General features: G+C 42.5%; 1 protein-coding gene across 6 annotated transcripts in view; it reads right to left on the bottom strand.

Annotated features, from left to right (window-relative positions):
- birc6 (baculoviral IAP repeat containing 6) overlaps positions 1 to 14,834 on the bottom strand; it is a 134,736-nt gene that overhangs the window by 109,166 nt on the left and 10,736 nt on the right. For all 6 annotated transcript variants that reach the window (XM_070976839.1, XM_070976841.1, XM_070976844.1 and 3 more), the window contains exons 4-5: positions 7,639 to 7,832; positions 6,482 to 6,593 (exon numbers count right to left, since the gene is read on the bottom strand). In XM_070976839.1, the coding sequence (XP_070832940.1) occupies positions 6,482 to 6,593; positions 7,639 to 7,832 (306 nt within the window). The remainder of the gene's footprint in view (positions 1 to 6,481; positions 6,594 to 7,638; positions 7,833 to 14,834) is intronic.

Below are 14,834 nucleotides of genomic sequence, written 5' to 3'. Positions count from 1 at the left end.
TATATGTTAGTGAGGTAATGAGTGATGTTGGCCTGTTAGCATTAGCCACAATGCTAACATGCTAATGCTAACATGAGGTCCTATGAATTTGTTGGTGCCTGGAGGTATACCTGTTGATGTCGGGTTGGTGTGCTAACATGCTAATGTTAGCATGCTAATGCTAATATGCTAACTTAGGCTAAAATGAATCTTGAAGGCGTTCTAATGATGGTTCAGAGGTTTTTAATGTGTTATTTGACATGCTAATTTAGCATGCTAATGCTAACATGCTAACATAGGTTGAAATGATTGGTAAAGGCATTCTAATGGTGTTTGAGACCTTCTCAATGTGTTTGCTGACATGCTAATGTCAGCTTAGCATTGTCGCTGATGCTGAACACTAGGCACGCGCACGGCCCGGCGATTGCGCACTGTATCACTCTCCAAATTTCCCGCCGAGGGGAATTTGTCTAGTTAGTGATACAGTGCTGAGCACTGAACACAGCAGGGGCGAAGCCCCTGCTGTGTTCAGTGCGAAGCACTGAACACTATTGTTCTTCTGCGTGTTTCTTCTTCTTATTATTTTTCCTCTTCCGTACTTTTTTCGGTTCGCTACTAGTCAAAAACGATAGCGAGCACCCAGGCGAATTATATATCAAAACGTGCGGCTCGATCGGACTCGGTCTGCTATTATTTTTCTCTACAGAATACGCGTTTTTCGCGTCGTAAGACGCGAAAAACGAAAAACCTCGTCCCCACGGCAACCGCTGGATTTTCAATGGGTGTGTATTGCGCGGAATGTTCGCGCTAGAGTGGAGGGGATTAACTGCCAGAGTGGAGAGACGCTCTGAAAATTGTCTGAAATTTTCGTCTTTCCACGCTCCCCCAAAGCACAAATCTCGCTCTACGTGCGTGAAAATTTCCAGAGTTGTAGTGCCGCTTGCGCTGATTCTCACGATGTGCCTGGCTAAGCGATAGGACTTATGGTTTTTGAATTGTGAGCTTCTGAGCGAGGAGAGCGCCTCTGACCTCGCCCATAAGGTCCAATACAAATCAAAAACAGGAGAGACAGAAACTGACCGTTTTTTAACTCGCTCTAAAATCCGCATTTCTGAGCCCAGCGGAAAAAGAAAGTGATCAGCTTGTAGAGCAAAGCCTTGTGGCTCTCACGATGAAGAAATTTCTGGAATAGGAGTTTCGGTCGTCGTGTGAGAAGCGTTTGTTCGAGGGGTGCGCAGAGGCCAAATTCAGACGTTTCTCTGTCTGCCCCTCATTGACTCCACTCAAATGCATGTGTGTCTGCACCTGTGTCTGAGTGGGTGACATCATTGATCAGGCCACCTCAAGTTGCTGTGGCAACCTCTGAGCCTCAGTACTTCTCTGAGCACTCCTCTCCCACATACACACACATATGTAGCTTCAGCTGCAGTTCAGCTCAGTCAAATGACCAGTTCTCCATTAAGCTCTGTAGTGACATGCTAACCAGCCACAGCCAAGCTATCTACTGGTGAGTTGTATATGTTAGTGATGTAATGAGTGATGTTGGGCTGTTAGCATTAGCCACAATGCTAACATGCTAATGCTAACATGAGGTCCTATGAACTTGGTGGTGCCTGGAGGTTTGACTAGTGATGTCGGTTTGGTTTGCTAACATGCTAATGTTAGCATGCTAATGCTAATATGCTAACTTAGGCTAAAATGAATCTTGAAGGCGTTCTAATGATGGTTCAGAGGTTTTTAATGTGTTATTTGACATGCTAATTTAGCATGCTAATGCTAACATGCTAACATATGTTAAAATGATTGGTAAAGGCATTCTAAGGGTGTTTCAGACCTTTTCAATGTGTTTTTTGACATGCTAATGTCAGCTTAGCATTGTCGCTGATAGGCACGCGCACGGCCCGGCGATTGCGCACTGTATCACTCTCCAAATTTCCCGCCGAGGGGAATTTGTCTAGTTATTATTCCTCTTCCGTACTTTTTTCGGTTCGCTACTAGTCATAAACGATAGCGAGCACCCAGGCAAATTATATATCAAAACGTGCGGCTCGATCGGGAATCGATGGCTATTATTTTTCTCTACAGAATACGCGTTTTTCGCGTCGTAAGACGCGAAAAACGCAAAACGTCGTCCCCACGGCAACCGCTGGATTTTCAATGGGTGTGTATTGCGCGGAATGTTCGCGCTAGAGTGGAGGGGATTAACTGCCAGAGTGGAGAGACGCTCTGAAAAGTGTGTGAAACTTTTGTCTTTCCACGCTTCTCCAAAGCACAAATTTCGCTCTACGCGCGTGAAAATTTCCAGGGTTGTAGTGCCGCTTGCGCTGATTCTCACAATGTGCCTGGCTAAACGATAGAACTCACGGTTTTTGAGTTCTCAGCCTCTGAGCGAGGAGAGCGCCTCTGACCTGGCCCATAAGGTCCAATACAAATCAAAAACAGGAGAGACAGAAACCGACCGTTTTTTAACTCGCTGTAAAATCCGCTTTTTTGAGCCCAGCGGAAAAAGAAAGTGATCAGCGTGTACAGCAAAGCCTTGTGGCTCTGATGGTGAAAAAATTTTGGCAATAGGACTTTCGGTCTTCGTGTGAGAAGCGTTTGTTCGAGGGGTGCGCAGAGGCCAAATTCAGACGTTTCTCAGGCTCGTCTCATGCGTTTCCCATAAGAAATGAATGGGACGAGCCGAAAAATGCAAAAAAATCTCCCCCTTTTTCAAAGGGCTACTGCTCCGGCATACTTTCACCTAGAGACGCCATTCCAACTTTAAAACGTAGACACAAATCTCGTCTATTGGTGTCTTAAATCTCGTTTTGATAGGTCATGTAGTTTTTGATCAGTCGCCGTTCAATGACCGTGACCGTTTTTGGGAAAAATTGTGACTTTATAATGAGTGTGTATTGCACGGAATGTTGTGTTAGAGTGGAGGGGTTTAACTGCCAGAGTGGAGAGAAGCTCTGAAAATTGCCTGAAACTTTCGTCTTTCAACGCTCCTCCAAAGCACAAATTTCGCTCCACGTGCGTCAAAATTTCCAGAGTTGTAGTGCCGCTTGTGCTGATGCTCACGATGTGCCTGGCTAAGCGATAGGACTTGCGGTTTTTGAGTTATGATCCTCTGAGCGAGGAGAGTACCTCTGACCTCGCCCATAAGGTCCAATACAAATCAAAAACAGGAGAAACAGAAACCAACCATGTTTTTAACTCGCTGTAAAATCCGCAATTTTGACCCCAGCGAAAAAACAAAGTGATCAGCATGTACAGCAAAGCCTTGTGGCTCTGACGGTGAAAAGATTTTGGCAATAGGACTTTCGGTCTTCGTGTGAGAAGCGTTTGTTCGAGGGGTGCGCAGAGGCCAAATTCAGACATTTCTGTGTCTGCTCCTCATTGACTCTAATCAAATGCATGTGTGTCCGCACCTGTGTCTGAGTGGGTGACATCATGGATCAGGCCACCTCAAGTTTCCATGGCAACCTCTGAGCCTGATTGCCTCTCCCACACACACACACATATGTAGCTTTAGCTGCAGCTGTGCAGCTCAGTCAAATGATCAGTTCTCCATTAAGCTCTGTAGTGACATGCTTACCAGCCACAGCCAAGCTACCTACTGGTGAGTTATATGTGTTAGTCATGTAATGAGTGATGTTGGGCTCTTAGCGTTAGCCACAATGCTAACATGCTAATGCTAACATGAGGTCCTATGAACTTGTTGGTGCCTGGAGGTATACCTGTTGATGTCGGGTTGTTGTGCTAACATGCTAATGTTAGCATGCTAATGCTAACATGCTAACATACGTTAAAATGAATGTTCATTGCCTCCTAATCATGGTTCAGAGGTTTTTAATGTGTTATGTGACATGCTAATGTTAGCATGCTAATGCTAACATGCTAACATGCGTTAAAATGATGGGGAAAGGCATTCTAATGGTGGTTCAGAGGTTTTTAATGTGTTATTTGACATGCTAATGTCAGATTAGCATTGTCGCTGATGCTGAACACTAGGCACGCGCACGGCCCGGCGTTTGCGCACTGTATCACTCTCCAAATTTCCCGCCGAGGGGAATTTGTCTAGTTATTTTTCTTCCGTACCTTTTTTCGGTTCGCTACTAGTCAAAAACGATAGAGAGCACCCAGGCAAATTATATATCAAAACGTGCGGCTCGATCGGGAATCGATGGCTATTATTTTTCTCTACAGAATACGCGTTTTTCGCGTCGTAAGACGCGAAAAACGTAAAACCTCGTCACCACGACAACCGCTGGATTTATAATGGGTGTGTATTGCGCGGAATGTTCGCGCCAGAGTGGAGGGGATTAACTGCCAGAGTGGAGAGACGCTCTGAAAATTGCCTGAAACTTTTGTCTTTCCACGCTCCTCCAAACCACAAATTTCACTCTACACATTTGAAATTTTCCAGAGTTATAGTGCCGCTTGTGCTGATTCTCACGATGCGCCTGGCTAAGCGATAGGACTTACGATTTTTGAATTGTGAGCCTCTGAGCGAGGAGAGTACCTCTGACCTCGCCCATAAGGTCCAATACAAATCAAAAACAGGAGAGACAGAAGTCAGACATTTTTTTAACTCGCTGTAAAATCCGCATTTTGGAGCCCAGTGAAAAAAGAAAGTGATCAGCGTGAAGAGCAAAGCCTTGTAGCTCTGATGGTGAAGAAATTTCGGCAAAAGGAGTTTCGGTCGTTGCGTGAGAAGCGTTTGTTCGAGGGGTGCGCAGGAGCCAAATTCAGACGTTTCTCAGACTCGTCTCGTTCATTTCCCATAAGAAATGAATGGGACGAGCCGAAAAATGCAAAAAATCTCCCCCTTTTTCAAAGGGCTACTGCTCCGGCATACTTTCACCTAGAGACGCCATTCCAACTTTAAAACGTAGACACAAATCTCGTCTATTGGTGTCTTAAATCTCGTTTTGATAGGTCATGTAGTTTTTGATCAGTCGCCGTTCAATGACCGTGACCGTTTTTGGGAAAAATTGTGACTTTATAATGAGTGTGTATTGCACGGAATGTTGTGTTAGAGTGGAGGGGTTTAACTGCCAGAGTGGAGAGAAGCTCTGAAAATTGCCTGAAACTTTTGTCTTTCAACGCTCCTCCAAACCACAAATTTTGCTCTACGTGCGTCAAAATTTCCAGAGTTGTAGTGCCGCTTGCGCTGATTCTCACGATGTGCCTGGCTAAGCGATAGGACTTTTGGTTTTTGAGTTATGATCCTCTGAGCGAGGAGGGTACCTCTGACCTCGCCCATAAGGTCCAATACAAATCAAAAACAGGAGAAACAGAAACCAACCATGTTTTTAACTCGCTGTAAAATCCGCAATTTTGACCCCAGCGAAAAAACAAAGTGATCAGCGTGTACAGCAAAGCCTTGTGGCTCTGACGGTGAAAAAATTTTGGCAATAGGACTTTCGGTCTTCGTGTGAGAAGCGTTTGTTCGAGGGGTGCGCAGAGGCCAAATTCAGACATTTCTGTGTCTGCTCCTCATTGACTCCAATCAAATGCATGTGTGTCCGCACCTGTGTCTGAGTGGGTGACATCATGGATCAGGCCACCTCAAATTTCCATGGCAACCTCTGAGCCTGATTGCCTCTCCCACACACACACACACACATAGCTTTAGCTGCAGCTGTGCAGCTCAGTCAAATGATCAGTTCTCCATTAAGCTCTATAGTGACATGCTAACCAGCCACAGCCAAGCTACCTACTGGTGAGTTGTATATGTTAGTGATGTAGTGAGTGATGTTGGCCAGTTAGCATTAGCCACAATGCTAACATGCTAATGCTAAAATGAGGTCCTATGAACTTGTTGGTGTGTGGAGGTTTGACTAGTGATGTCGGGTTGTTGTGCTGACATGCTAATGTTAGCATGCTAATGCTAATATGCTAACTTAGGCATAGGCTTAGGCATAAAATGAATCTTGAAGGCGTTCTAATGATGGTTCAGAGGTTTTTAATGTGTTATTTGACATGCTAATTTAACATGCTAATGCTAACATGCTAACATATGTTAAAATGATTGGTACAGGCATTCTAAGGGTGTTTCAGACCTTTTCAATGTGTTTTTTGACATGCTAATGTCAGCTTAGCATTGTCGCCGATGCTGAAATGGGGTCCTATGAACGGGTTTGACTTGTGATATCGGGTTGCTGTGCTAATATGATGGCACTAGGCATGCGCACGGCCCGGCGTTTGCGCACTGTATCACTCTCCAAATTTCCCGCCGAGGGGAATTTGTCTAGTTGCACATTATAATTTGTGGGAAATGGCAACATTAATATTTACTGTTCCATTCAAGACACTGACGATGCTTTAGGTTGTTGGTATGACATATGAGCCGTTTCCATGGCTACATTGTGTCAATTGCAACAATGTTTTTTCCTCTAACTCAACAATCTTGCAATGACCTAAAACACCAACATGCACAAAGGCAAAACAGCCCTCTGACTTCATGCAAATAAGAATAGAAACTGAGTATACGCTGAGTTCTCGCAGTACCCACCTGGTGGTAAAAGCCTGCTTGAGCCATTGGATCAGGCTGAGCCCACCTGTACCCAGCATGTGGCCACGATGTAAATGTCTCCCTCCTGTTGGCCTCACTGTACATCAAAGATCTGGAGAGAGCAACACATTTTAGAAACATGTCTAGTATTCTATGTGCCTGTCAGGAATGTGTCACTGTCACATCTATTTGTGGACTGTCTGTGAAATCTTTTGTCATATGCATGTTGTGCATCATAAACCATGCAACCATATAACCCCAAAGAACCATTATCCATGACAAAATGTTGTTAAAAAAACACTTGAAAAGCGAACACTGATTGACATGGCTGCACTAACCCAGCCCCTTGGCCCAGGGAAACAAAGAAAATGCAGTTTGGTCCATATTGCTGAGAGAAAATTGTCATGAAGAAAAATGAATTTGTGTGCATAAATGAATATTGTGCACTCTCAAATTCATAATTTGTGCGAAGAGTTTAAGGATATCAAATATGCATAATAAAACATTGCTTAACAGGCAAACAGGCGAAATCCAAAGCAAAACCGCATTAAATTCAAATGGCTCATTTAGACCTGACTGTTCTTGCCTGATGTCACCTTTCACTGCCATGCATAAAGTTGGTTACCATTTAGTAAATTGTGCCCACTAATAAATAATCAAACAGTAAAAATAAGTAATTGGTGCTCTTAAAATTGCACTTTTTTTCCCGTGACACCTGCCAGGCCCTGCAGATATCATTAGCAGTGCAAATTCCATTACAAACATATAATGAATAAAATTACCAAAAGCCAAATAAAACAGCATACCTCCAGTTTTTTGGGGCAGTTGCCAATTTGTCTAGCCAGTAAAGCCAGTTTTGACAGATTAATATAATTCCTGTCAAAAACCACTGTTGTAATCTCTTCTAACTGGTTCATCTACTTAAGTAAAACCAATGATAGCAGGATGAGAGAAGAGAGACAAGAGGTGATGAGAACCTTTGGTCTTAAATTCTGAAAAACATGTCTTCACTTCCAATATATCTACAGTACATTCAACATTTTCATAGTGATGCTCAGAAACGCTGCATGTAGAACCATTAACTCCCCACAGAAAATCTTGGTATGCTGTTCAGTTACTGTTCAGTGAAATTATCACTTGTTTTCGTGCTTGCTCACCTATCTACAGAGCGCCCGGGGCCCACCCCGAGTTCAGGCCTGGCACTTGACAAGAGGTAGGAGAGCCTGTCCATGATGGATGAGGCCACAGACAAGGCAGCTACGTTCTGGTTGATCTTCTTCAGCTCATTAACGATGGCACTGGCCACCAGCTTCAGCACATGGTGGGGAAGATGGAAGGTCACAGTCGCCCACTGAAAGAAGGACGAAAATGTAAAAGGCCCATACATCAACTGTGCAATTTGACTGTCAAACATTTGCAAATTCTAAATTCTATAATGCACTTGGTTAATACGACACAAATAAAACAGTGGGGCTTTTCTTTTACAGGAATAGAATTTTTGGTTTCACCCATGAAGGAATGAACACTCATACCAGCATTTGGTAGCTGTAATGAAAAAGATACTGCAGGAGTCCAACCAATGAACATTATCACAAATATGCAGACGGGTGACAAACTAAAGGAAAAACCAGCATTAAGTGTCTTAGTGAGGTGTTGGACCACCACATGCCGGAAGAATGGTTTCAATGTACCTTAATGTTGATTTTACAAGTCTCTGGCACTCCACTGGAGGGACGAAACACCATACTCCTTTATTTAGTGTTCTTAAGATGAGCGTGGAAAGCACTGTCAGCCCAAATTCTGCCATAGCTGTTCAACTGGGTTGATGTCTTTTGACAGTGAAGACCATAACAGATGATTCACATCCTTTTCATACTCCTCAAACCATTGAAAGCCCCTCACTCCCAGTGGATGGGACACCGTCACCCAAGAAAAGACCACTCCCATCAAGGTGATCAGTCAGAACACTGCTTGTACTGGTCTGCAGTGACCTCTGCAGAAAACCTCACGTCTAGACTAGTGTATCACACCTTATCTCACGTTACTGATACAGTCTCATTTTAATCCAGCTGTCTGCACAGGCTCCATACAGGCCCGCATCTTAGCTGTGTCTCACGGGCATAACAGCAACCTGAAGCATTTATTTACGTTTCTAGACAATTTTTTCAACAACACACGTAAATGTGAGGCTGATGCCCAATAAACAGGCCCTGAATAAATACGTTTTTCTACAGTTGAAGTCGGAACTTTCCATACACTTCAGTCATTAAGACTAATTTTCTAACCAGCCCACTGATTAACATAACAGTTAACAAACTATGAGAGGGATTCAAGTATTTAATTTTTAGTCAAGGTCAGAGCTGCGCTTTTCCCAAAGACCAAGATGATGTCCTCAAATGTCTTGTTTTGTCCACACCAAAAGTTATTCAATTTCCTGTCAGAGAGGAGTCAAGAATTCAGAAAATATTCACATTAAGAGGATGAATACTGACTATCAGTGCTCAAAGCAAATGATCCATTAAAAGAGTATCAAAATAGTTGGCGATGAATTTAATAGTTGCCAATTAATCAATTAATCGTTACTGACTCTCTTTCTCTTGCTCAACGACACACTCGCCACACAGATCAGGAATACTGACACAATTCGATGGAAAACTGTACACTGCACATAAAGTTTGGCCGTAAGATGTTTTCAAATTCACAGACAAGACACAACGACTACAGAGAGTCAACGACGCTGACATGATGCTTTGTGTCGTGAGGGGACAAGAGGAGCCAAACCATGCCAACGAAATGCCCTCCAGCGCATGACAGAACCACCGGATGCCTCCACTGTAGGGGTCAAGCATTCGGCCTGTCTCCTGTGGTGTGTGCCACATAGGCACTTATCCAATTGCAGGAATATGGTTTAGGACAACTCATCTGACCATACCACTCTATCCACATCGCTGGAGAGCAGCGCCTGTGGTTTTTGTGGCACCAAACTCAAATATGCAGTCATCTTTTAATGAGGGGTTTACGCACTGCAACCCGACAGTAATATCCCTCTCTATGTAATTGTCGACAAACCATTCTTGCTGACACAGTGATCACGTCCTGCACTGACATTCTCAGTCACCTGCGGAAGACTTGTTGTGCTGTTCTTCCTTAAATATCACACAAATGCATGAGCACCATGGTCATATATGCGCTGTTGGCAATTTCCAAGTCTATTTGCTGATGTCTTTCCCGTGAATCTAAATGCAGATGTCACTTCAGTCACTGTTCCTGTTGAGGCACAATCCAGCTGAGCAGCGTTTTAGACTGAAGCGCCTGCCGTCCCCGCCCCAACAATGAACCTCTTTAGTGGCATCTTTTCCTGCTGACATCTTGATACAAAATCAGAATCAAGTGCTCAGCACTTTTATACATGCCACAAAGCAATACCAAAAATACCAAATACAGGGATTTAAAAAAAACATATACATTTTTCATGTCTGTTAAAAAAAACAAAAACAAAAAAAAAACATTTCCCCTACAATCATTCTTGTGAGCACTGCAAAAATTTTACATGATCATATCAGTGGGCTACTAATGACTGTCACTAGCACACTGTGATGACACCCTACGGTTGGCTAGTCCTGTCCTTATTCTTATAAGGACATCTACTTGAAAGGTCCTAATAAAAAAGTAGATTATCCCTTTAAGGAATAGGGCAGTGCATAATAAATGTGACTAGAGAGGGTGTGGTTGAGCAAGAGGAAGAGGCAGAGAAGTGGTGGATGCTGGGGAAGCAGAGGAAAAAGTTAGCAGTAAGTTGCCAATCTGGCAGTAAATGTACAGTACAGGCTTGACAGGAGAATCAGTAAATTAATGCTGCAGCTCAGGACCATGAAAAGTCTCATCTGTTGTTTCCCCAACTGCTGGAAAAGTGAAGGGCATTACCTCCTGCAAACATCCTGCCCTATGCTTCCAACTATAGTCTGAAGCTGAGCAGGAAAGGCTAACAGTATGTTTCCTGGCTGCTACTGTATGTAACTTATTAACTATGTAACTTACACACTAAATTTATAGGAAGTCGCATTAACAACATGACTCAGCTGCAGATTTTTGTTACACATACAAGGCTTAGGCGTAGCATCCAAGCTGTTTTGGACAACACCACCTAAACTGAATGGGGACTCACATGTTATTGCCTTTCCAATATGCTTGTCTTGTCAATATATTGGTCCAAATGTCCAATTCCAGCTGATTGTTGAAAGACAGAGGCTAAATGGAGTGGGGCAGCATGCTGTGTAGCTGATTGGCTGGTCTTCCCCATCAAATAGTGGACTGCTTACGTCAGCTGCACAGGAATTATACCAAGGCCAAACGGACAGTGTCGTGGATGCCCTGGGGTGTGTCCGTAATGGCCCTTCTACCACACAACCACTTTGGCATGTCCTGTTTTGACCGGTTCAGTCCTTCAAAGAAAGCTGCAAATTTCCTCATTTAAAACTACATGTGATGCAGAAAATAAACAGACTCATGTGTCTCTATCATCACGCTGGAGAAGATTTTTCCCACTGTGGAAACATTAACAGTTAACCCACAAGCTAGCAAGTAAGGTTATGTGATAATCACACTGTCCGGTGTAAATATTAATTCACGTGTGTTTTAAAGTTTCATGTGTACTGCATTAAAATCTGTTAAGGACACAGTGAACTCACTATTGATGTGTTCAGGGGACACACTCATTTTTTCCCTGATGCCACACAGTGAATGAACAGTGTTATGATTCTGTATTTCATTCGGTGTGTATCTGATCCACCAATCAGCATCGATTTTAGTGACAAATATTCATTTTTGAAACAGTTTTCCTCTCATTCCCTCAATCCTCTCCTACTAAGATAGGCAATTAACCAACAAATGCTGGTACAGAGTTGATCCAACAAAATCCCAAATCTGTAAAATTTGAATGGAAGTACAGTTTAATATTCTGGATTATATTGATGCCGAACTGACAAGAGGACTGTCGACATATGAAGCCTTTTATCTTGTGTTTAGTGAATGGTTTCCTTTTGTGTGTGTTTTTAAACTACTTTCCTAAACATGATGTGATTGGTGGAGTTATCAATGACTCCTGATCAAACTTGAAAGCTCAGTATTTTTTAGCTTCCTTTTTCTAAATAACATGAGCATTTATTGACCCAGAAACAGCCAATATTTCTCTGGAAAACAGGACCTCCTGTTTCTGCCAGCTGCTGGGTGTCTGCAGTGTGTCTAAACACTTGTAGTCTCGCCTCCATAAGTTTGTCATCAGTGTTTAATGTTTAACACGTAAAAACTGTGACTGCTTGTATGACCTCAGACCCAAATGTTAATAGCTGAATGTTTGTTGAAACTTGTTCACATTAATCTTGATCACCATTAGCTCATTTCTTCTAGACTTTTATCAATAAAATATAAGAGTGAAAAGAGTTGTTGGCATAAAAAAATCTATCAGCATTTTGTGGAAAAGTCAAACATTCAGGTTATAGTTTTAATTAACTCAGTGCTGTTTTTCAATATACTGTCTCCTGTTGTAACTATCAGTTGCTATTGCACCATCGGTTTTGACCGCAATGCTCCAACAAATTTGTGTTTGTCAAAGGCCTTGCCCAAAAAGCTCACTCCAGGCCTGACATTGTGTACACACAGTAGGTCATGTTAACATAGCCATGCTATGGAGTCTGCTATGCAGTGCACGTGATCTAGTGTACATTTTGGTCAAGGCATAAGTAAGGCCTAATTATCATCACATGACACAAAATTATTTATGTAAGTTCTTTCATCTGAGGAAATCTGTATAATAATCAGGTGAGTGAGTGAGCAATAATTAGAAACTTAACCGAAATGAGAGGATTACGTGTCTGCAACTCAGTCTCAGAGATGGAAAAAATGGGCAGAAAAATTTTGGAGACTTGCCAATGGAAAGATGGTGAGTGTTTGTGACAAGAATGCTAAGTCCATAACTTAGAGGGGACAGTGCTCAGAGGGAGGTCAGCCATTCACAGCGTGCAGCCTGTTGCAGTCGCTCCTGTTTGTTTTCTTAGTTTTCCAAATTTATTCTTGTAAGGAGAGTCTGTAACTGAAACAATTTCCCCTCTGGGATAAATAAAGTATTTCTGATTCTGATTTGTACATGAGATGAAACCTGGGGTTGGCTCTGAAGATGGTTCTGAAGAGAGACTGGCAGATGGGAAGTCAGGTGCTAATGCTGGTGATGTGTTGAAGAAGTAACAGTGCTACCTGGCAATGGCAACATGAAGGCATGGACAGGGGACCCTCCCTCCTCACAGAGTAATAAGACGCATGTCTGCTGTCGGTCAAGATACAGCTCCTTTGGAGGAAAGCTCCTTAAACCACAATTTCCACTTGTTCCATTTCTATTTGTAGGTATGTGAAATAGAGTTTCTGAAAGGTGTTCCATTTTCTTCACTTTTGACTCAACTTGAACAGCTTATCGCCCACTGCTTCCAGTGTTTATGCTTGGCCGGGCTAGACATTTACTCCAACTGTACTGGCTACACAAAGATGAAATTAACATTGATCTTGTCATGTGACTCTGGGTTGAACTGCAACAAGCGTTTACAGTGCATCCATGAGGGTTTTCAGACCCATTCAACTTGTCCACATTTTGTGGTTGATGTTTCAGACTGATATTAAAATTGACTTATCTTTCTCATCAGTCTACATACAATGACAAAGCAAAAACAGTTTTTTGGACTGTTGATTAAAGATAGAAGACTAAAATATCGCATTTACGTAAGTATTCAGAGCCTTCATTTACTACTTGGTTAAAGCACTTTTGACACCAGTGACAGCATCAAGTCTTCTTGGAAAAGATCCTACAAGTTTGGCACACCTCTCTTTTACGAGTTTCTCCCATTCTTCTTGCCAGAATCTTTCAAGTTCAACAAGGTTGGGCAGATATGTCCATCGTGCTCTGGCTTTGGGTTGTTGTCTTGTTGAAATGTAAACCTTCAGCCTGAGACCCTGAGCACACTGGAAAAGGTTTTCACTCAGGATTGCTCAATAGTTTTTTTGCATCCATCCTTCCTTGACTAGTCTCCCTGTAGCATAAAAATGTTACATTTGACTGTTGGAATGGTATTAATGAGCCGATGCTCAGTGCCTGGCTTCCACACAAGCCATTAAGAACTGTGGTCCATTGGTTCAATCTTCATCCCATCAGCCCAGAAGACTTCTTCTCATGGGCTGAGAGTTGCTCAGCAGAGTTGCTCAGCAGACTCCCAGTGGGCTGTCATGTACATATGGCTTTGAACACCATTCTACCATAAAGGCCTGATTGGTGGAGTGCTGGTTGTCCTTCTGTACAGTTCACCCATTTCCACAAAAGAACTCTTATTCACAGGGACCACTAGCTTTTTGGTTCCCTGTCTGACCAAAGGCCCGTCAACCCCAATTACTCAGTTTTGGCGGCGCAGCCAGATTTCATTACACTGTCAAGTGGTTCTGAACTTCTTCCATGTGAGAATGATGGAGGCTACTGTAACCCAAGTGATTAGACATTAAATATTATATTGTAATCCAGAAATGTCAGTTAAAAATGATGATGGTAAAATTCATATTTTCCATGCAGAAATAAATTAGAAGTTGATTAAAAAGACAAACTAGCGCATTAATAAATTCATTCACTCTAAAAAAGGGTTAAAATCTTTAATCTATAAATATTTCATTCATTTTCATTGGAGGTGAAAGTGCTTAATGTGTTCAGTTTGTGACGTTTGTAAAGATTCAGGTGACATGGGAGGAGGATAGCGCTGAACTCAGCGAGTTCAGGTGACATGCGCATGATACAGGGCTGATATCCCTTACCAGCCAATCAGAGCCCAGCTCGCTCCATGTCGATTAAGCTCACTCGCATTTCCGATTTTCTCTCTCTTTTATGAGGGACTCTGGATGCTGCAGAAATTTTCCTGCATCCTCCCTCAGATCTGTGACATACTCCAGACTTGCAGGTCTACAGACTGTTTTCTCGACCTGGGCCTCGAAAAACGTCGGACTTCTAATAAATACATTCTGTACAGAACTTTTCAAGGCAAACCAACACTCTACACACTCTGTATAATCATACACTTTTAGAGTAAATATTTATCAAATGTTTTATTTCATATGGCCCAGATTATTCTGTAAAGGGAATGTACAACACAGTATATCCAAATTTGAAGCTGATATGAAAGGTAGGTTGATTTAGCGAGTCCAAACTCTCTAAGGCTGCAAACCAATGAATATTTTTTCATTACTGATACATTTGGCACTTGGTCTCCAAAATGTCAGAATAATTAAGGTGACTTCTACTACTGCTGCTGGATATGTTTAACCAACAGTC

This window comes from Chaetodon trifascialis, chromosome 13 (assembly GCF_039877785.1).
Source record: "Chaetodon trifascialis isolate fChaTrf1 chromosome 13, fChaTrf1.hap1, whole genome shotgun sequence".
NCBI classification, from domain to species: Eukaryota; Metazoa; Chordata; class Actinopteri; order Chaetodontiformes; family Chaetodontidae; genus Chaetodon; species Chaetodon trifascialis.
This window is presented reverse-complemented; position numbering and strand designations above follow the sequence as displayed.